The following is a 16,491-nucleotide window of genomic DNA, read 5'->3' as shown; positions in this document are numbered from 1 at the left end:
GCAGGAAGCATGGCAGTATCCAAGCAGGCATGCAGTTGGAGGAACTGAGAGTTCTACATCTTGATCTGACTTCATCCAGGAGAAGACTGACATCCAGCTAGGAGGAGGTTCTCAAATCCCATCCCCACAGTGACACACTTTCTCCAACAAGGCCATGCCCACTCCATTAAGGCCACACCTTCTAATAATGCACTCCCTGGGCCAAGTATATTCAAACCACTGTGGTGGTGGTGGTGGTGGAGGTGATTATGCAGCAGATACCCATTAAGGAGCTCCAAGTTACTTAGGCAAGTTCTTGAGTGTTAGTCTGTAAAAATTACTAACATAGTGCTGGAAAGAAGGGAGCACTGAAAGGTAAATGAGACTTGAAAAAGTATTTTCTAGAGCTTCCCATTTAGCTTTTTGATTGCTTGAATAATGTATGTTTCCTAAACTGGACCCTCAGAGGCCCAAGCTACTGCTTGTTGTTAGTATAATTATGAAGGGGGAAGGACTCATTCACATTGAGTCACATAAGTTGGAAGTTAGAGAAAAATCATTTAATAAAAGAAAGACTGCAGTCACTTGGAGAATAACAAATTACTAACCTGAAATTTTATTTATCTGTTTCTGTATAATGAATTATACCAAAAAATGTAATTATTATCTCTTATGTTTCTAGCAATTGATTGGGTTTAGTCAAGTGGTCCTTGAGATCTTCATAAGGTTGTAGCTAGACAGTGACTAAAACTAGAGTTATCTTTAGCCTTGCCATTCACATGTCTAAGTCTCATGTGCTAGATCAACTACATGTGGCCTTTTTGTGTGGTTTCCTTGACATGATAATTGTATTTAAGAGTGAGTGTCCCCAGGAGACCAGGCCGAAGCTGGTTCACCTTTGATGGCTTGGCCTTGGAAGTTAATGTGTTTTCTGCATTAAGCTCTTAGTAGATGTAGGCACAAATGTCTGCCCAGGAGACAGATGCAGCTCTCTTGGAAGAAAGCTATAGACCCATTACAAAATCACACCTGAGACAGAGGCAGGAGAACGTCAAGCTTCAAAGCCAGCACAGGCTGCATAGCAAGTTCTAAGACAGCTTAGGCAGCATCTCAAGACTGTTTGAAAATGGAGGAGGCGTGTTACATGGACTGGGTGATTCTTTAGCAGCCATTTGGGAACCAAGACTTGCCACACCTGAGTCCCAGATTACAGTAAGGTTGTGAGAAAGAAAACTTGAGCAGTGTTTGAACTCCTTGTCAGACTTCCTGATGGCATATTAAGAAGTTTAGCTTCTGGTAATATACTTAATGTGTTCTATGTGAATTTTATTAATCAGAACCAAGAAAAGACACATATTTAAATGAAAACTTCTGTTTTATTCTCTTAATTTTCTATTCTCAAATTTACAGCTGGTGTTTTGGAAGTTATTTTCTGTTATAAATGTCTCCATATCAGAGATTGCTCATACTTTCTTGCACTTTGCAGATTGAACATCATATTTATTCCTGTCATTTTCCGTATAAAGTTTATTTTTAAAAATAATTTTGGTTCTTAATTTTAAATGATTCTTTAAGTCTCTCCAATATTGCATTTGAAATTTTAGTCTTCCATTACCATCTCAGAGAGATAAACCGTGAAACCGTTACTGTCCTTTTCCCATTGCTTTTCAGGTTTTAGAGTAAAAATATAAGTAGCTTTTTTTTTTAATCAATTGAAAGTCAAGTAACCTCAATTCTCTTTTCCATTTTTATACAAATTTTAAAAAATTACAACTGTAGACCCTTTTTAAAAAAAGGTTTGCCATCCACAAACGTTAGCTATCAAGTGATTCCCTTTTTGTATGTATGCATTTTTAAAAATAATTTTGTTGTTGTTTTGTGATTTGGTTTCTCTGTGTAGCTCCAGCTGTCCTGGAACTCTTTGCAGACCTCACTGACCTCGAACTCACAGAAATCCGCTTTCCTCTGCTTTTCCAGAGCTGGGAGTAAAGGTGTGCACCACCACCTCCCTGGGCCTTCACATTTTTTGTCCTCTTAGCCAGTGTATTCCTTTAATTCTGTCACCTGGGAAGCAGAGGCAGGGGGATCTCTGTGAGTTCTAAGCAGCCAAAGCTACATTTTGAGACCTTGTTTTTTTAAAAAAATAAATAGTTCTTTTAGCTACAAATGAAAACTTTTGGTTACTAATAGGAAATGTCTCTCTCCCTGTTCTGATTTTAAAAGCCCTTATATATCCAAGGTATACAAAGAACTCAAAAAGCGAGATACCAGAGAATCAAACAACCCTATTAAAAAATGGGATACAGACTTAAACAAAAAGTTCTCAATCGAGGAATATCGAATGGCTGAGAAACATCTAAGGAAATGCTCAACATCCTTAGCCATCAGGGAAATGCAAATCAAAACAACCCTGAGATTCCACCTCACACCAGTCAGATTGGCCAAGATCCAAAACTCAGATGACAACAGATGCTGGCGAGGATGTGGAGAAAGAGGAACACTTCTCCACAGCTGGTGGGGTTGTAAACTGATACAACCACTCTGGAAATCAGTCTGGCGGTTCCTCAGAAAAATGGACATAATACTACCTGAAGTCCCAGTTATTCCACTTCTGGGCATTTACCCCAGAGATGCTCCAACATACAACAAAGGTGCATGCACCACAATGTTCATTGCAGCTCTATTTATAATAGCCAGAAGCTGGAAAGAACCCAGATGTCCTTCAGTAGATGAATGGATACAAAAATTGTGATACATTTACACAATGGAGTACCACTCAGCTATCAGAAACAATGACTTAACCAAATTCTTAAGAAAATGGCTGCATCTAGAGAGTATCATCCTGAGTGAGATAACCCAGTCACAAAAGAATAGACATAATATGCAGTCACTGATAATGGGATACTAACCCCAGAAAGCTCTGAACACCCCAGAAACAACCCACAGACTGTGTGAAGTTCAAGAAAAAAGAAAAAAAAAAGAATATATTTTAATTAAAATAGAACTGTATCACATCCCCCTTTTCACCCTACAGCCCCTCCTAGTCTCTCTCCTATCCCCTCAAATTAATAACCTCTTTTCCTATATTATTGTTACATATATACATATGTGTATGTATATGTACCCACAAATACTTAATTACAACCTTATAAAAATGTATTCGTATACTTTTATGCAAAAATGCTTAAAATCTGTACATTTATCTTTGTTTTTTAAAATAAAGTAAAAAAAAGCCCTTATATACACTCTTTTTCCTTTAAAAATATGTAGTAATTTTATCAGAAAGATTTAATTTGATTGGTTGGTTGGTTGGTGTTTGGTTTTTTGAGACAGGGTCTCTTTGCAGCCTTGGCTGTCTGGAACTCACCCTATAGATCAGGCTGTCCTTGAGCTCACAGAGACCCATCTTCCTCTGCTTCCCAAGTGCTGGGATTAAAGGCAAACATTGAAATTTACCTAAAAGAAAATGAGGTCTTAAGCTTTATTTCATTCTGTAAATTGTTCCTGCTTACTTGACTTTTAGATTTCCCCTACTTTTTAATTATTTTAAACTTGAATCTAATAGTTAAATTATTATTATCTTTTATATTTATTCAAATATTTCTTTATGATAAATGGGGCCAGTGAGACAAATCATTGGATAATGACACTGAAGTTTTATTGCTAGGCACCTGTAGTGGATGGAAATAACTGACCTTTGCAAGTTGTTCTTTGAATCTCAATCTCTTCCCCCCACCACTAAATTTTTTTTTGATGTTTTTAATTTTTGTTTTATGTTAGGTTCTTGTTGAGGTTCAGAAATTGCCACACAAACCATTCAGACACCAATCTCAGTTAAACAGGACTGGTTTATTGAACTACATACCCTAAGATTACTGCTGTAGCTCAAGACTCAGGAGCTGGGAGCTGTGACCCCAAACATTTCTCAGGGCCAGCTTTTAAAGGAAAAACCTCACAAAACCCACAGTGAGCTCATATGCAGATGGAAGCTCTCTGGTATGGTCAGCCCTGACTCAAGCTATTTTAGATGTAACAGTTCACATTGATCTTTAATTTGATGGGTCCTAAGTGAAGCTTATGGTTGTAGAATTTCTTAAAACTAGCAAACTTCAGAACATACTGAATATAACTATGTATGAGGTCAGCATGACCCTGCTCTGAGTCAGTTATTCTTCTCTGTCAATAGTGGCAGGCATATCACAGCAACAATATGAAAAGCTGGCTAGAATGAAACAAAATGGCTACAGCTATGCCAAGGGGGTGGGGCTTAACAATTTACATTGAAAGACCAGACTGACCTGAAACTCACAGAGCTCTGTTTGCTTCTGCCTTCCAATTACTAGGATTGAAGTTGTGTACAGGACTTGTTCTTAATTAGTTCATTTTCCAGTGGGAGTGGAAGAGAGAGGCATATGAATAATGTAAATTAATTTGTAAATGTTGTCATTAGACAGGAAACACCGTAAGTGTAATTTGACTCTTACACCACAGATAATGGAAGATAAGGAGCGACTCAGATTCTGAGTTGAAAGGGTTTAACTAGGTAAATGAGTCAGCCAAGCTATACTAATTTAAGAACTCTATGATGTTCACACACCTAAGAACACTCAAGAAATCACCTAAGAAAGCACTCCTTTAATGCATTTCCATCATTAAGTGATAAGTGTCTGAATTCAAGACTATGCTGGGCCATATGGTGAATTTGAGGCCACCCTGAGCTATGTAGTAAGACCCAGTCAAAAAAAAAAAAAAAAAAAAAAAGATATGTATGTATCTGTAAATAAATTACTCATAGGATTCTAGAAACTTAGAGGTCTCTCAGTCTGATTTCTCCAGTATGGAAACTCAGGAAAGCTGGTAGTAGTATAGTTCTGAGACTGGATAATAATTATGAAAGTCCCACATCCAAAGCAGGAGAATATAGTAAGGCAAATTAGACACACAGAGAATCCGTCTGTTCTCCTTCTTTAGGTCCTCAGTGGCTTGGAAGATACCTAGTTATGTAGGAGGGCAGTTTACTTTACTAAATCTACCAGTTCAAATGTTAAGTCATCCCAAAACACCCTCAGAAACACCCAGAAGTAGTACGAGCTTCCCGTGTCCTAGTTAAGTAGTTATTACAAACAAGAAATTAACTATTCTGTAACTATACTGCCTCTTGTGTTAGAAATACAGGAAAAATAACTAGATATATATATGTAGGCTCTGACCATTAATATAGAATTAAATTTATTTAAAATCTTTATTTAGCTAGCTTGTTTTTCTATTTTTCTCATTTTGACTAGTTTACCTCATTCATGGTGTTTTATTTAGTCCTTTGCTTGGCAGATATAACTCTGTTTCTTAGTATTAATAGCTCTTCTCATTTAGAGTGTATAAGAGCATTCACAAGCCTCTCAGTGTTTGTGTGTGCTGCTAGTAATCAAACCTTGGGCCTATGAGTGCTAGGCAAACGGTTGTACCACTGAGCCACATCACTAACCTCAACTTCTTGAAGATAGCAAAACCCGTGACTAATGATCTTCATTCTTTATTGAGCTCCGGAACTGTGTTTTGGGTTTTTTCTTTCTAAGCACTAAATTTTCATATTAGATAATGTAATATTTAGATATCCTTGCTAATCTCAAAGAATTTAACTATTCTGAAAATACCATGATTATGATGGTCTTAGTCTTTATTTTATTAGTTCTAGCAGTCAGTCCTGTACAAGGCTAAATTAGTCCCCTAAGAACTTTCACAGGGCTAGAGAGTTAGTAGAGCAGTTAAGAGTACTTGCTGCCTTTCGCAAAGGACCGAAGTTCAACCACCTGTAACTCCAGTGCCAGGGGATCCACCTTCTTCTGGCTTTAGTGGTGATAGTTCTCTTGTGCACATACACTCATGGATACATAATTTAAAGTAGAATAAAACTTAAAAAAAATAAAAATTATCATTTCTAAGAACTTATAGAGACATGCAAGTTGGAGTACTCTAACTTTATGGATATTGTCATAATTTTTTTTCAGAGAAAGGATGTTGCATTTGAGGAAGTTTTGCCGTTGACATACTATTAACAGTAATATTCGATATACTGCATTAGTGGATCCACTGCCTTTAGGCAGTGAGGGATGTCTGAGATACAGATACACTCCTTTTGGAGAGAAAACAGTTGTTTGGCAATAAAGATTTTAGCAGGAAACTTTTAAACTCAGTAATTTTCTGTGGCACATGCCTTTAATCTTAGCAGAGACCGGTGGATCTCTTGTGAGTTCAAGGCCAGCTTGATTTACATAGTAAGTTCCAGGACAGCCAGATACATACAGAGGGGGAAAAATGGTGTTTGAGGACATTCTTGTGAGGTAGCAGTTATCCTCTTAACTTTGGATTTCGAAAGGACCTGTTGTTACATAAAGTAAATGGTGTCTTTATGAATCAAAAGTTACCATGATTGAAAAGAATTTCCTACTGTTGTTTTATTATATATTATCTCCTGCAGTAAACATGCAGAGAAGTTTTTAATTCTTCCCTGACACTTAAGTTTTGCCTTCTTTAATAAATGTATTTGTGGCTGCCTTCCATGCTGAGCAGGTCTTTGAATCTGAAGATGTAATTATAATTTATTGTTGAGACTTGTTACTTTTATTTGTCTCGCTTTAGCAGGTTTATAAGATTTATTGTTTTAGCAAATGTAATAAGCACTCTGTTTTTTTCTGTAGGATCAAAGAAGATATTTGGGGTCAGCAGTACTGGCTAGTGGCGTAGCAGGCATCATGAGCAAGCACAGAGAAGGCTGCTTAAGGGGACAGGTACAGAAGCCATTGTTTTATTTTTCTATTACACTAAACTTGTAGTAGCAAATAATAGAAAAACAGTGAATTGGTTCCAGTGCACCATGCCATACTACCCCAAGCTACTCTCTCTCCCCAGCAGCAGCAGCCTCCTTGGCTTTCTGCCCCCAGCGGCCTCTCGCCACTGTGGACCCTGCTCACCTTTTCAGCAGCTGCCTTCTGTGGTTATTGTCACAATTCCCATTAGCCAGACAAAATCAAAACTCTAGAGGCTTGTAATTTATCGATAAGATTTATATCAGCAAATTCTCACTCCACAAAAGGTCCACACAATAAACTCAGAGCCAATTGATATGATATATATAATCTGCCCACCTAGATAAGACAAATTGTCCGATAATAATCTATCCCTCATAAGATATCTATAGTTACCTGTGGCTATTCAAAGTCACATGGAGATGGATCATCTTCTTCATCCTCCGTCTTGGCTTCTTCTTCCCCTCTTATCTCTCTCCTCCACCTTTCCAAAACTCTGTCCCCACCTTTTCCATTACCCAATCAGAGGTCTTTCCTTATCTTGTGCCTACCCTCACCTGCATATCAATATCAACAAAACTTGAGAGATGGATTACATCTGTGAATACAGGTTGATAGACATACACTGCTTGCCCTATAATCAACATCTCTTGTTAAACTAGCAGTACAACTTTTCAAAATGGTTTTACTTTAATTCAGAGCAAGACAGTAATTTAATTTGAGGCAAAATCTGGGGAGCCCATGATAGTCTGGAGTTCACTATGTGATTCAGGATCACTTCCAATTTGTGGTCCTCCTGCCTCTTTTTTCTAAACACTGAAATTACAGGTTTAATTTATTAGTGTGTTGGATTGAATGGAACAGGCAATTGTGTTACTGGGTACTAGAAATTGAATTAGAGTCCTTTGTAAGAGCAATATGCACTCTTAGCTGCTGTGCCATCTCTCCAGCTTTGTTTGTTTGTTTGTTTTTAAAGTAACCATTAAAGTATGTCATGACACTAATTTCCCTATTAGTGCTATCTTCTCCCTTTATAATCAAATTACTGTTAACCTTGGTCATAGAAAGCTAATCTTAGTATGAAAAAGAGCATGGATTTGAGCATTGGTGTTAGAAAAACATAGTTGATACATCTAACTCTTCCTTAGTCATATATTAATTAGTACTAGACGTAGTATTTTAAGTTAACTCATTCTTTTCCCCTGAGACCTTGGGCTTCTTTAGGTCCAAGGCATAATCTTATTTGTCACTGTAATCTAGTGACTGGGACAATAGTAGTGCCTAGTAGATGCCCAGTAATATATGATGTATAAGTTCACACATGTTCACTGTGGCACAAAACAGAAGTCCAAGGAAGAGGACATAAAAGCAGCAATCAAATCAGTACTATCTGTAGGACCTCAGGGCTGAAATTCTGCAGAATTTCTAAAAGGTTTCTCATCAGTAGAGACACTCTAGAAGTAAAAGTTTCTTAAAAGAAAGTCAAGGCCAGGCAGTGGTGGTACATGCCTTTAATTGGAGTTCTTGGAAGGTAGAGGCAGGCAGATCTCTGAGTTCTGGGCCATCGTAGTCTACAAAGTGAATTCCAGGACAGTCAGGGACACACTGAGAATTCTATATAAAAAAAAAATCCAAAGTAATTATATTCCTTTATAAAATACACTTGTGAATTTAGTGAGCTCCTAATTTGCATTAAATGGGCATTTTTATAAGAAGGCTAGTAAAGAATCCTGACATAAATTCTAACTTACATAAGAAGTCTACATCTTCCCTCAAGTTTTCAGGAAACCATAGGTATGTCTTTGAAAATAAAACCAGGGTCTCAAGACTTAAGACCTCAAACAGTTCCTAGAGTCAGCAAGGATAAGGCTCCATAGGGAAGGCAGGGGATAAAAGTATTAGTAAATAATCAGACAAACAGACTGATATTTATTGTACATCTATTGTGTGTGAGGCAGTATTGTCAAGTTTTAATTATTAATCCTAACATAAAAACCCTTATAATTTAACCAAAAGTAAACAATGTTAAGCTGAAAAATTAATAGTAAACAATTTTAATAACAACTCAACACAAATAATAAATCACCAAGTACTACTTCTTTAATGTGCTGAGGAGATAGTACTGTGGGTAAAGTGCTTGCTGTGTAAAACTAGTATTTGAATTCAGATACCTCAAACTCACAACGAGCCAGGTGTGGTGAACATATATAATCCCAGTGCTCCTACTGTTAGAGAGAAGACAGACACAAGAAAGTCCTTGGATGCTCCCTGGCCAGCTACTTTTGTGTATACAGCAGAAAAACAACAGAGACCCTGCCTCAGACAAAGTGGCAATCAGAGACTAATGCCCAGGGTTGTCTCTGGTATGTCAGTCATGACATTTGCACGCTTGCACTCAAACACACACATGAGCATATACTTCTCTCTCTCTCTCTCTCTCATACACACACACACACACACACACACACACACACTGAGAGAGAGAGAGAGAGAGAGGAGAGAGAGAGAGAGAGAGAGAGAGAGAGAATAGAGAGATGATTGAAGAAGACAGCTGTGTTGGCCTTTGGCCCCTACTTGAACTGCTGCATATGCTCACATGAAGCTGCATATATACATATACACAATCACATGGACACAAACCAAAAGATAAGTTAGTGTAAAGGGATGGTGAAGGGTATTCTTCCCTTAGAACACCTCCCTGTCTTGAGCATTTCCCCACTTTTTACTAGTACATCTAAATTTGATCTGCTAGGAATAGGAATAGTCCATGAACCTGATGTGGCTATAACAGTAATCCCAGCCCTTATGAGTGTGAACCAGCCTGGGCTCCAGTGTGAAATTTGACCCTCTAAAAAACCCAGAACTTAAATAATAAAGGAATAATCAGTAGCATTTTAAAAACTCCTACTATGGTGTTACTTGGCACTTTGTTAAATTGTTGATATCTTGTATATATGCTCTTTTGGTCAGCAGTATGGGAAGTTTAACAATTAAAAAGGAGAGATTTAAAACGGTTGCCAGTCATCCTTAAAACTAAACTAATATCCTTTACTTGTACTTGAACTTTATCTTTTTTTTTTTAATTTAACAGAGCTATAAACACTCCCCTTTTTAGGAAAAATATAACTTTATCCTAATGAAAATTAATCTTTCCCAACTATTAAGTAAGTCTGACTTCTGTGTTTATTATAGTTCTACATTTGTCCCTCAGAAGTGGCCCTAGTACCATTGTGGGCTTCAGAGTCCATGTAGTATTTATATATAACTTGTTCATGCCATCCTGCATTTTGTAAATCACTGCTAGGCTACAAAGACAAAGTGCTGAAGAAATAGACATTTAACTGGGTTTTTTTTTGAAGGGGACAGAGAAGTGACTAGAAAGATGCATATTTGGAACATACCCGATTTTTTCTGAATATTTTTCATCCATCATTGGTTTAATCTGTAGACATAGAATTTACAGTTATAGAGGCTGTCTGCATTTTGGCAATTGTTAACTTATAGGTTTCTAGACTTGAAGATCTTATTATTGTTTGTCATTGCCCAAATAGATTTGTTGTTCTTATACATAAGATCTGTAAATTATTTTTTAATCAAATTGTATCTCAATTTTTTTTTTAACTTTTTAGGTTTAAATACGTCTCTTCAGCAGTGTTTCCTCACTGATGGAGAATTACTTCCAAGCAGAAGCTTACAACCTGGACAAGGTATTAGATGAATTTGAACAAAATGAAGGTGAGGATTTACATTGGGAAATCTACTTGGGTTTATGATATGGAGACTGTGAGAATTAGAGTATGCAGTTCTTTTTAAAAATAAATAAATAAGGTTTGGAAAGATGGCTGAGCAGTTAAGAGCACTGGCTGCTCTCACAGAGGACCCAGGTTCAATTCCCAGTACTCCTGTGGTGGCTCACAACTGTATTTAACACCAATCCCAGTGAATCTGATGCTCTCTTCTGGTCTCCACAGGTACTAGGCATGCAAGTGATACATAGAGATACATACAGACAAAACACCCATACATAAAATAAAATGAAATACATCTCAAAAAGTAAAGTAAAACAGGTCTGATGATGTAATGACAATAATATGTAGTGTATTTAAAGGGAAGAATAACATCTCTTAGCATTATGTGCCAGATACTTAAATATTTTAAACTTAAAGTTTAAAAAAAATTTATGAAGTTAGTTTCTCATTTCTTGTTATTTTATTTCCTATTTAAGGGGATAATATATGGCAAATGTCCAGGCCTGTAATCTTGGTACTTGGGAGCCAGAGACAGGAGGATCATCACAAATTCAAGATTAGCCTGATTCATATAGTGTGTTAGAGGTCAGCTAGGGCTACATGGGTAAAATCTGTATTACCACTCCTTCCCCCCCCCCCCCCCCCCGCCAAAAAAAAAAACAAAAAAAAAAAAAAAAAAAAAACCAGGTATGACACATGCCTATAGTTTTAGCACTTGGTTAGTTGAAGGAGGCAGGAGATCAGGAGTTTAAAGCCAGTCTTGGCTGGAAAGTGAATGTGAGGCCAGTATAAACTATATGAGACTTGTCAACAAAATGAAACACACACACACCCTACATCATAATGTACTACACTAGGTAACTAACATGTCTAGGTAGTAGGTAAAACCCAACCACTCCTATTTCAATAATATCATTAAACATTCTTGTTAGAAATATATTTCTTTTGGGCTACTTGTTCCCCTTCCTTTTGGGGTATTTTTCAAGATTTTTGTTCTGGAACTCATTCTGTAGACCTGAGTGGCCCTGAACTCAGAGATCTGACGCCTCTGCCACCAGAGTGCTGGGATTAAAAGCATGCTCAGTGGGTGAAAGAGAAGATAAATAACTTGTTACATTACAGTATAATAAAATTCTTAATAAGGTCCATAGGTGCATTGAATATTAGTGTTAACCATTTTAACTGCCTAATTTCAGCACCATGGTTATCATTTACTAGAGGGAGAAAGAAGACAAATACACTATGTGTATTTGTTAGAAATACAAAAATAGCACTATACCTTGAGAATAACTTAGCTTATCATAGTTATGATTTGTTACAAAAGAAACAAATGATAGATGAAATTATGTTTATTGATACATTAGAAGTTGATTTAATAAATATTATTTTCTCAAGTGTCCTTAGGTAAGAATATAAATATGAGCTTAATTAGTAATATTATTACAAGCAGAATTTCACATGCTATATCAAACAAAAAAAAACTTATGTGAAAAATTTAAATATATAAAAATTATACTGGATGTGGTAGTGCATGCCTTTAATCCCAGCACTTGAGAGGCAGAGGTAGGTGGATCTCTGTGAGTTTGAGGGCAGCCAGGTCTACATAGTGAGTTCTAGGACAACCAGAGCTATATAGAGAGACCCTGTCTCTTTATATAAAACAGTCAGTGCACTATAACTAACCATCAGCAGTAATCAGCACACTGCTAGTTTCATTTTTAATGTTTTGGAGGTTTTGATATACACACCTGTGTGTGCCTCTGTGTGTGTGTGTGTGTGTGTGTGAGAGAGAGAGAGAGAGAGAGAGAGAGAGAGAGAGAGAGAGAGAGAGAGAGCGCACGCACAAGTGCCCATGGAAGTTTATGAACATAGATGTTCTTGCCTGTGTGGATGCTTGTAGAGGCTAGAGGTGAACATTTTATCACTTTCTCAGTGATCTAAAAGCGGATTTCTTACTGTTCCCAGAATTTGCTCTTTTCAGCTAATTGGCTGATCAGCAGTTCTTTGGGATCTGCTTGTATGTATTCTCCACAACACTAGGGTTACAGTTGTATGTCACCATACCTAGCTTGTGCCTCTAGTCTTCATGCTTACACAGCTACCTCTTTGTCTACTGATCCAGATTCATTTCCTCAGACTTCTTTTTTTTTTTTTAATAGATCTTCTATATTGTTCAAGTTAGCTTCAAACTCAGGATGTAGCCAAAGATGACCTTGAACTTCTGATCTTTCAGCTTCCTGCTTTCTGCCTTCTCCTCCCTAGGACTGTGGTATTTGCCAATATACTCAGTTATGTAGCACAGGCTTAGTGAATGCTAGGCACTGTTAAAACAGCTAAATCTTTAGGCCCATTTTTTTTTTTAAAAAGCTTTTTCAGATAAACTTTATATTCACTGAAATACCTAAATGTTATGATACAAGGTTAGTGAGATTTTTTTATTTTTGTTGTTTTGAGACAGGGTCTCACTCTGCTTCTAAGATGACTTGAGTTCATTGACTCAGTTGTCCTCCCACTTCCAGCTCCCAAGACTACAAGGGTTACTGTGTAGTTTAGCAATGGAGATATCCATGTAGCCCACATCCCAATAGTGTAGATTAGAGAGCATCTAGTCTCCACTGAAAATTTCTCACTCAGTTACTAGTCTCTACTACTGTTCATTGTCTGTGTCTTTCTTTATACACAAATAATCCAAAGTTGCTTTCCCATTCAATATATATAGGCCAATTTAATTGTGTTATAATTTATCTCAATTTAATAACAAAATTAAATTGACATAAAATTCATTTGTTGTTTGTTTGTTTGTTTGTTTTTTAAGACAGGATTTCTCTGTGTAGCCCTGGCTGTCATGAAGCTCACAGAGCTTCTGCCTCTGCTAAGATTAAAGGCGGGCACAACCACTACCCAACTTTGTTATTTGAAATGTTCTGAGGCATTACCATTTGGTGACAGATAACTACAGGGCATTGTCTTAAATGTACTTTTCTTGTGTCTAGCTAAAGATTAGATACTGTCATATTCTGGGGACATTTTCTCTAAAGCATAGTTGGAAGTATTTGTCAGGTGACCCCAAGTAGCTTGTTACTGTTACTAGCAAACTTACTGTAATTACTTTTTCCCCCTTCAGATGAAACAGTGTCTCCTACTTTATTGGATACAAAATGGAATAAGATTTTAGATCCCTCTTCTCATCCATTGGCTTTTAACCCTGCATTAGCCAGTGTGAACGAACCTACAGTTTCTAATGCAACAGGACCACAGCTAAAAGTTTTCTCTCTGTCTGGCTCAGCTCCCCTTACAAGGGAGGGAAAAGATCCCTGTGCTAACGGACAGGACTGCAGTCTAAATCCGGAGACTGACACAATGTGGATTGATGACAATGCTGTGGCAGAAGACCAACTAATTAAGAGAAACTATAATCAAGATGACCAATTTAGTGCCGTTGAAGTGGCAGAGGAGAAGTGTGGAAACCTCACTTGTCTGCCAGACGAGAAGAATGTTCTGGTTGTAGCTGTCATGCATAGCTGTGATAAAAGGACATTGCAAAGTGATTTGCAGGATTGTAATAATTATAATAGCCAATCCCTCGTGGATTCTTTTAGCTGTTCACTGGATAATGAAACTAGACTAACTGATCAATTTAGTTTTAGTATGAATGGGTCCTCGGAAAAAGATATAGACTCCGAGAAACAAATGGATCCTTTGAATAAACCAAAACCAGAGAGGGATTCTCTTAATCATCTCTGTGCTGCTTCATCCAACAGTGCAACCAGTATCTCTTCCCCTTCACAACTAAAGGATGATGAAAGTATAGGTAGAGACCCATCTACATCTACAGTTACAAGCTTAGCAATTAATTCATCCCAGGGAATAGATGGAGAGCCTGCCATTAAAAAGCAAGAGAATTATATGCCAAATGAGGACCTTTCTGGCTCAAACAGCTCTTCTAGGACAGATCTAGGGAACTCAAACTTCTTTTCCCACTCAAGTGAGGAGCTCTTAACAAAAACAGAGCCAGCAGAGGAGAGGACAGCTGAAGACTCCCTCCCATCTGGTTTATCTTTGAATCTCAAGCCAGATACTCCTGCTTTATCTGGAAGGGACAATTGCGAACAGTCTTCAGACTGTCTTGTGTCTAGTGAAACTAGAACTGATGAAGATGAAGGTAATGACTCTCAGAAAACGAATTGGAAATTAACAAAGCTAAATGAGATGAATGATAGCCAAGTAAATGAAGACACTCAAGTGGTTTTACAGATTAACCAACCTGAGGACACTAACAGTGGAGGAGAGTGTGTTGGAATGGCAGATTCAGATCTAGATTTCAAAGGAACTTGCATAAATGAAGGTGAAGGGTATGATTTCTCCACTGTTAATGATGCACCAGCAGCAAATTCTCTCTCTAACAGTTGTGATTCCTATGGAATGCAGAGCCCAATTGTATCTTTTGTTCCAAAGACTTTACCCTCCAAAGAAGATTCAGTAACAGAGGAAAAAGAAATAGAAGAGAGCAAATCAGAATGCTACTCAAATCTTTATGAACAGAGAGGAAATGAGAACGCAGAAGGGAGTGGACTGCTTTTAAACAGCACTGGAAATGTAATGAAGAAAAATTATTTACATAATTTCTGTAGTCAAATCCCATCTGTACTGGGGCAATCTTCCCCCAAAATAGCAAACCTGCAATCTATTAGTGTTCCTTTTGGTGGTGCAAGACCCAAGCAACCTTCTAATCTTAAGCTTCAGATTCCAAAGCCATTATCAGAACATTTACAAAATGACCTTCCTGCAAACAATGGGAATAATAGTAAAAACAAAAATGACGTTCTTGGGAAAGCAAAACTAGGGGAAAACTCAGCAGTCAATGCATGCAGTGCAACTTTGGGAAACATCTCTGTGACTGACACACATGGGGACCATTTAGAAAGTTATGAGGCCGACATCTCCAGTAGACCATGCCTTGCATTAGCTCCAGATAGTCCAGATAATGATCTCAGAGCTGGTCAGTTTGGAATTTCTGCAAGAAAGCCGTTTACCACCCTCGGTGAGGTGGCACCAGTGTGGGTACCAGATTCCCAGGCTCCAAACTGCATGAAGTGTGAAGCTCGGTTTACATTCACCAAAAGGCGGCATCATTGCAGAGCATGTGGGAAGGTAAGTTGCACTTGTCAGTTCAGGAACTTGACGTATTTTGTGATGCAGAACCAAAAATTAAAGCAATATTAGGTGAGTGTATTTCTGGTTTGAGATGACATTATAAATAGCCTTTGAAAGCCCAGTTTTATTGAGTGTCTATATAAAATATGAGCTTGCTGATTGTGAGTGTTTTTTTTATTGTTGTTTTTTTAGGGGGTGTTGCTGTAGGAAAGTATGCTGTCTCAGTTTTCTGTGAAGAAAATAAAATTGAGAATTAAGGAAGTATTTGTGGTCTTTATATTAGTAGATATTTGTAGATACATGATTAATGGAATGGTGTGAAATAAGAACATTATTCTTTCAACTTAGGACGTATTTGTGATTTACTTCTTTTTTGTTGTTGTTCTGTATTTTTGTTGTTGTTGTTTTTATATTTTTGGAAGGCAGCTATGCTCACCACTATACCACCAACGCAGGTGTTTTTATATTTTTGAAAGAGTGAGCTACATAGCCCTGGCTGATCTGATCCCTTGTAGGGACCCAGCTATCCTCAGACTTGCATCAGTTCCCTACTTCTCAAACGCTACAACCCCTGTGCTCAGTGGTTGATTTTATTATATTATATACTTAAAAATTAACTTACAGTGAGAATTTATCCTGCACTCCTTTTTTTTTTTAAAGGCATGGTTATTTTAATGTATGTGCACCTTGTTTTGCCTGGTATCCACAGAAGTCAGAGGAGGCGCTTAGTCCCTTGAAACTAGAGTTATAGATGATTGTGAGCCACTGTGTGGGTGCTGAGAATTGACCTCATGTCTTCTGCAAGA

General features: G+C 37.5%; 1 protein-coding gene across 4 annotated transcripts in view; it reads left to right on the top strand.

Moving 5' to 3' along the window:
- The window catches only part of ZFYVE9 (zinc finger FYVE-type containing 9), a 132,373-nt gene that overhangs the window by 39,995 nt on the left and 75,887 nt on the right, over window positions 1-16,491 (top strand). For 3 of the 4 annotated variants that reach the window (XM_080921430.1, XM_080921428.1, XM_080921429.1), the window contains exons 2-4: window positions 6,675-6,764; window positions 10,412-10,517; window positions 13,656-15,682. In XM_080921430.1, coding sequence (XP_080777556.1) covers window positions 10,448-10,517; window positions 13,656-15,682 — 2,097 coding nt within the window. In that variant the 5' untranslated portion in view covers window positions 6,675-6,764; window positions 10,412-10,447. Of the gene's footprint in view, window positions 1-6,674; window positions 6,765-10,411; window positions 10,518-13,655; window positions 15,683-16,491 lie in introns of those variants that run through there. The other variant, XM_080921431.1, reaches the window with a different exon arrangement.

The sequence above is a fragment of the Micromys minutus genome (assembly GCF_963924665.1).
Source record: "Micromys minutus genome assembly, chromosome: 9".
NCBI classification, from domain to species: domain Eukaryota; kingdom Metazoa; phylum Chordata; class Mammalia; order Rodentia; family Muridae; genus Micromys; species Micromys minutus.
Note: the sequence above shows the minus strand (reverse complement) of the source record. Positions and strands in the feature narration are given on the sequence as shown.